At 45.3% G+C, this 6,736-nt stretch overlaps 1 protein-coding gene across 1 annotated transcript in view; it reads right to left on the bottom strand.

Annotated features, from left to right (window-relative positions):
• Nucleotides 1-3,833: 3,833 nt before the first annotated feature.
• MPL (MPL proto-oncogene, thrombopoietin receptor) overlaps nt 3,834-6,736 on the bottom strand; it is a 16,831-nt gene continuing 13,928 nt past the window's right edge. Inside the window, exons 11-12 of the mRNA XM_006762601.2 lie at nt 5,140-5,227; nt 3,834-4,934 (exon numbers count right to left, since the gene is read on the bottom strand). Coding sequence (XP_006762664.1) covers nt 4,647-4,934; nt 5,140-5,227 — 376 coding nt within the window. The 3' untranslated portion in view covers nt 3,834-4,646. The remainder of the gene's footprint in view (nt 4,935-5,139; nt 5,228-6,736) is intronic.

Here is a 6,736-nt window from a genome sequence, read left to right as displayed (position 1 = left end):
GCCAAACAAAACATATCTGAGGGTGGGACATGGCCAGCAGTTTGCAGCTTCTGGAGTAGGGTTAACTGCAGAGAATAAGGATAGGGTAAATAAGGGTACAACCTCAAGGAATTCATAATTTCAAAATAAAGGAATGAAAGAAGCCAGATTATATTGACATGGACCTTGAAATGGGAAGAATTCTAATATGATGCAAAATAGTTAAGCAGAATGATGACAGAAGAGGTCAGATATAGCTATTGAGAAACAAATCATTGGTGACCTTGGAGAGAGAGGGATCAGGAGAGTGGGTGCTCGGGTTCCAATTGGAAAGGTCGAAGAAAGAAGGGTGGGGAGAATACGAAGGCAGCAGCACGGCCTATTTGTGTGAGAGATCTGGGAGTGGAAAAGGGGCAGTGCAATGGGAGTTTGAGGGAATAATAGCACCAAGAGTCCTATGTCTTTTTTTGTTGTTGTTAATCCTCATCCAAGGATATTTTTCCATGGATTTTTAGAGAGAATAGAAGAGAGGAGAGGGACAGAGAAAGAAAAAAGCATAGATGAGAGAGAGACACATTGATTGGTTGCCTCCCACACATGCCCCAACTAGGGCTGAGGATCAAGCCAGCAACAGAGGTACATGCCCTTGACCTGAATTGAACCCGAGACCCTTCAGTCCACAGGCTGATGCGTTATTCACTGAGCCAAACTGACTAGGGCGAGGCCTATGTCTTTTGGAAGGTGAAGGCAAGAGTCAGGGGAGGTGAAAGGGGCCAGGCAAGGGCCAGCTGACAGAACAAAGGAAACTGGGTACCTTCCCCAGGAAGAAATGGGGTAGAAAACACAGGGAGCTTTTCCAGTCTAGGAAAGAAACATCACTTCCTCTTAGGCTAGAGGCAAGGAGAACAAGGCTTTTGAGATGGATAATTAGAGGCTGAGGAGCTGGTTAGATGGGGGGGGGCGCGGGGCGGGGGGACGACTCACACCTGAAGAACTTGAATCTAGGGAAGCAGAGGATATGGAAGGAATAAAATATAGGTGATATTCAGGGGGTGGAACAACTTAGTTGGGATATTAAAAATAGCTCAATAAACACTGAGTATTAACTATATGCATGGCATTGTGTTAACATTTTTAATCCTTACATTAGCAAATAGTGGAAGAGAAAGAAATCAGGTTCTGAAGAGTCAAAGGTAAGGAGTGAGATTAGTAGGAAGATCAATTTGGAGGCAACATACAGGTTGAAACTGGAGAGATATAAAGAGAGACTACCGTGTGGCTCACTGGTTGAGCATCGACCTATGAATCAGGAGGTCACAATTCAATCCCAGATCAGGGCACTTGCCCAGGTTGTGGGCTCGATTCCCAGTGCGAGGAGTGCAGGAGGCAGCTAATCAATGATTCTCTTTCATCATTGATGTTTCTCTCTCTCTCTCTCCCTTCCTCTCTGAAATCAATAAAAATATATATTTTAAAAGAGGCAAAGATATTAGTTAAAAGGCTTTATGTAGTTCAGTGGAGATAGAGGAAATGGAATTTAAGAAGTAAAAGTGACCCTAACCGGTTTGGCTCAGTGGATAGAGCGTTGGCCTGCGGACTGAGGGGTCCCGGGTTCAATTCTGGTCAAGGGCATGTACCTTGGTTGCGGGCACATCCCCAGTGGGGTTGTGCAGGAGGGAGCTGACCGATGTTTCTCTCTCATCGATGTTTCTGACTCTCTATTCCTCTCCCTTCCTCTCTGTAAAAAATCAATAAAAAATATATATAGAAGTAAAAGTGATCAGGACATGATGGCTGAGTGGGTGTAAAGGTGAGAGGTTCACTGGTTTGGGCCTCATCCCTGTCTTGAGTCCCTAGGAATAAAGCCGGAGCCTTGAAGATGACTAGGGGAAGGAATGATGGAAAATGAGTATACTGGATGTCATCCATTTGTCCCATGCAGACCCGCTCTTCATCCTGCTCCCCGCTGCCCGTGCCCTGTGAAGATGATTCATATGGCCGGTGTCAATGGATTTCCTTGGGCTCTAGTTTTTGTTTGGGTTCCACCAATGGGGGGATATTATGGGTTGAATCATGTCCCCCAAATTCATATGTTGAATTCCTAAGTCCCAGTACTTCAGAGAGTGACCTTATTTGGAAATAGGGTCATTGCAGATGTAATTAGTTAAGATGAGGTCATTTGGGAGGGCCCTAATCCAGTATGTCTGGTGTCCTTATAAAATGGGGAAATTTAGGCACGGACGCACACAAGGAGAATGCCATGTGAAAATGAAGACAAAGATAAGGGTGAGGTTTCTCCCAAGTCAAGGTCCGCCAAAGACTGCCAGGAAACCACCAGAAGCAGGGGAGAGACATGGGACAGATTGTTTCTCATAGCCTCAGAAGGAACCATCCCTGCTGACACCTTGAACTCCTAGCCTCAGAACTGTGAGACAATACATTTTTGTTATTTAAGCCACCAAGTTTGTGGTACTTTGTTACAGCAACCCTAGCAAATCAATACAGAGATCAGAGGGTGGGAGAAGAGTGACCTCGAGCTATTTATTCCCCTGGCTCCCTCCCTGCCATGTCTCCATGGCTTGGCTGTATATCTCTACCTAAATGGAGAGCCAAGCAGCCCTCTTTCACAGCTACTCTCCCCTGGTCTAGTAACTACTCTCTGCCCTTATCCTTTGATGCCTAGGGGTGGAACCAGCTCCCAATTGTTGTTAGTCCTGGGTTATTGAACTGTTCCTTGATGGTTTTCATAAATCCTGCCTCATCTTTATAAATATTCCCTTTATTAAACTCTTATCAAGATACCCAGTTTGAGTGTGCCATCTATTTCTGCCAAGGCCCTGACTGATACAATGGGTATGTTTGGAGCCAGAAAAAACAAACAAACAAAACTAAATCAAAAACACCCTTGTTTGAGAATTTGAATGGATCAGGAGAATCCATAGCCAGAATGGCTGAAGCACATTTTACTGCTGTATATGAATGGCTTAGAGCAGTGGTTCTCAACCTTCCTAATGCCGCGACCCTTTAATACAGTTCCTCATGTTGTGGTGACCCCCAACCATAAAATTATTTTCGTTGCTATTTCATCACTGTAATTTTGCTACTGTTATGAATCGTAACGTAATATCTGATATGCAGGACGTATTTTCATTGTTACAAATTGAACATAATTAAAGCATAGTGATTAATCACAAAAACAATATGTAATTATATATGCGCTTTCCGATGGTCTTAGGCAACCCCTGTGAAAGGGTCGTTTGACCCCCAAAGGGGTTGCGACCCACAGGTTGAGAACCGCTGGCTTAGAGGCTGAGGGAGGTTGGCATGGGGTTAAGGTGATGGTGTCCAGAAAGATTTAATTCATTTAGAAAACGTTTATTGAAGGCTTACTCCCATGCACCAAGCACTACTCTGCGGCGGGGGGGGGGGCAGCACGCGGAGGGTGGAGGAAGACAAATCAGAGCCTTTGACCTCAAGGAGCTCACAATCTAGTAGCAGGAGACAGACTTAAGTAAATAGTTGCTTGCATAGTCATCACAGGTGCTGTAGTAGGAATCTGGGCTGGAAACAAGAACTTGGGTTAGCATAGAGTAAAGGCGATGAAAATGGATGGAATTTGAGACTGTTAAGAATGGACTCTTGAGCCCTAGCCAGTTTGGCCGAGTATACAGTGTCAACCTGCGGACCGGGTTCAGTTCTGGTCAAGGGCACGTACCTTGGTTGCAGGCTCCTCTCTGGCTCAGGCCCTGGTTGGGGCACTTGCAGGAGGCAACCAATCAATGTGTTTCTCTCTGTCTTTCCCTCTCTCATCCACTCTCTCTAAAAGGTCAATGGAAAAATATCCTTGGGTGAGGATTAACTAAAACAAAAAACAAACAAACAAAAAATAAATAAAAAGAATGGACTCTTGAGAGACTGCTATAATTGAGGAGTGGAAGAGATGCCAGGCTAAGAGAACAAGAAAGAATAATTATGACCATTCAAATATATTAAACACTATATCCTAGGCACTGTGCTTAGATTATCTCACTTAATCCTCTTCACAACTCTATAGGGTTCCATTACCCCTGTTTTATAGATGAGAGACTAAGGCTCAAAGACTTTATTTGGCCACAGCTAGTAAGTGGAATGACAGGAATTGAACTCAGTGCTGACTCCAGAGTTTGTGCTCTTAGCTACTAGAGGAACAAAACCAGGAGAGACCGTGATGTCATAGAAGCCAAGGTAGGAGAGAATTTAAAGGAGAAACAAGTAGTCACTGTGGCAAATGCCACAGAGAGATCAGATAAATGGAGGGTTAACAAGATCCTATTGGATCTTGCAATTAGAAAGTTTGAGATGAACTTTGCCTGGGCAGTTTCATTAACAAATTTGTAGTAAAAGTACTCATTGAAGTAGTCCAAAAAGCAAATGAGAAGTGGGGAAGTGTGGCATTAAAGAGGTGAGAGAAAGAAGGTGGAAATTAGAGCTTAGTCAAATAAATGAGCCTTGCCTGAGGAAAGAGGCTCCTGGATTTATGTCAGCAGCAGTATTGCAAGATCAGTGTTGTGAAGCCCAGCTACAAGGGTCAACAAAGAGGATGGAAATGAGGTCTGAGATGTGTATAGTGTGGCGGCGGGAGTGGGGGAGGGGCGGGGGGTAGGTAGAAAGGTGGGAAGAAAGATCTACTAGAGGGTTTGGTTCTGTCCAGGGTACTGGGAGTGAGGAGCTTGCCAACAGGTCAGTGGTAAGTAGGAATGGTTGGCGATGTGAGTGGTGCAGTAGGATCCCGACTCAGCCGTGGGCAGTTGCCCAGAGAGGGGCATGGTCCCCAGGCAAGCGGGCTGCAATCCTCGGTAGTCCATCTGGGTCAGGGAGGAACACAGGGGCAAGGGAGTCTTCTCTGAGGACTTAGGTAGAATTTCAAGGAGGCTGGGTTCCACTTCTTCATAGACATCTGAGACTGCAGCCTTGGGCTGGGAGAGATGAGAGGAAAAGTGGGCTGGATTAGCAGGTCCTCTACGAGAAGACCCAGATTGTGTAGGAAGGAGGGTCTGGCTTGGGGTAGGCCCAGGACAATGGAATACTGGTAGGCAATGGTCTTAGAAAGGTTGTTGTGTGTTCAAGGATCCAGCTCCTTGTAGGACTAGTGGTGGGTGGTAGGGAGAGGAGTGCACTCACCGGACTCAGGGCTGCAGTATCCCTAAGGTACTGGCCTAGGACCCGGTGTAGGTCTGGCAGTGAGGGCCACAGCGCATGCCTCAGGCTCCTGGGGGAGAAGGAAAAAAGGAGACAGAGTCATGGGAGTGAGTTGGGAGGGAGGAGAACATTGAGGTGGGGCAGTGGGGGAAGCTCTGAGGTGGGCAAGTAAAGCTTGGAGAGGTAAGAGTGTAGTCAAGGTAATAAAAGTAAGAGTATAGGTGCAAAGGAAACCTCTGGTGGGGGAGGGATGCTGGTGGTGAGGAGATTAAAAAAAGGAGTGGTACAGAGTGTCCTCAAACATTCTGCTTCAGGGCCTTTGTGCTTTCTTTTTGCTCTGGAACACTCAATTTATTCCCTCGCTTCATTTAGGTCTCTGTTCAAATGCCATCCTGACAAAGAGGTCTTCCCTGACTACCCGTCTAAAACAGTACCACCCCCCTTCCCCATTACTTTACCTTCTGCTCTGCTTTATTTTTCTTTATGACACTTGACTTATTATGTATTTATTATTATTGTATCTATTTGTTTTTGTCTCACCCCATTAGAAGAATGTAAGCTCCACGAGAGCAAAGAGTTTGTGTATTTGCTCACTTCTGTATTTCCAGTGTACAGAACAGTGTGTGGCCCATAATAGGTGCTCAAGTAATTAGCTGAATGAATGAATGAAGAGAGCCAGTGGGGGCTTATTATTATGTTACTGGGGAAAGTGATCTATCTGGGAAGAGTATGGATTAAGATATGTTGGGGAACTTCCAATTCTTTAGGCTCATATTTCCACATGGAGGGACTTTAGCTGAACATTATTTCAGGTCTCTTCTGTTTCTCCAGGGGAGAAGGAGTGAGTTATCTGGTAAACTGGGGAAAAGGAGATGAGTGTGTCTAGTTCAGCAGCACCACCTCCTCCTTTTCCCCTTTTTACTTGGATCTGGCTACCTGCATAGAGGCTACATTCCCACCTGCATATTAAAAGTTCAAAGACATGCATGTTCAAAGAGAGATGATAGCCTAGGACCATCAAAAGAAGCTGCCTGGTGGAGTTGCTTTCTAAGCTGAGTCTTCAAGAATCAAAAGATGTTGCCAATTGAAAGACTGAGGTGGTATGCATTCTATCTTTTCTGTTTATAACTTCCAATGACATTTCTCCTTAACCTTAGTCTTCCCACATAAATAAGTCATTTATTAATAACATCTATTTAAGGGTGTGCTATCTGGCATACGCTGTACTGAGGATTTAAAGATTACCAAATAAGAAATAGGGAAGTCATAATGAAATAAATGTAGTAAAATGCTACTGGTACTATGATAGAAGTCTGTATATGGGGTACAAAGAGAGTAGCAAATAGGGGAGGGCTAGGGAAGGTTTCCCAGGAGTTGGTGAAGAAAGTTATTTAAAGACTAGAGGCCCGGTGCACAAAAATTTGTGCACTGGCGGGGGAGGGGGTATCCCTCAGCCCCACTTGTGTCTTCTCACAGTCTGGGACCCCTCGGGAGATAACGACCTGCTGGCTTAGGCCCACTCCCCGGTGGCAGTTGGCAGGCCCAATCCCCTGGTGCCTGCCCTGCCTCTCCCGGGCCA

Source organism: Myotis davidii, unplaced genomic scaffold (genome assembly GCF_000327345.1).
Source record: "Myotis davidii unplaced genomic scaffold, ASM32734v1 scaffold458, whole genome shotgun sequence".
In the NCBI taxonomy this organism is placed as follows: Eukaryota; Metazoa; Chordata; class Mammalia; order Chiroptera; family Vespertilionidae; genus Myotis; species Myotis davidii.
The sequence above is the reverse complement of the archived record's forward strand: the minus strand, read 5'-3'. Positions and strand labels throughout refer to the sequence as shown.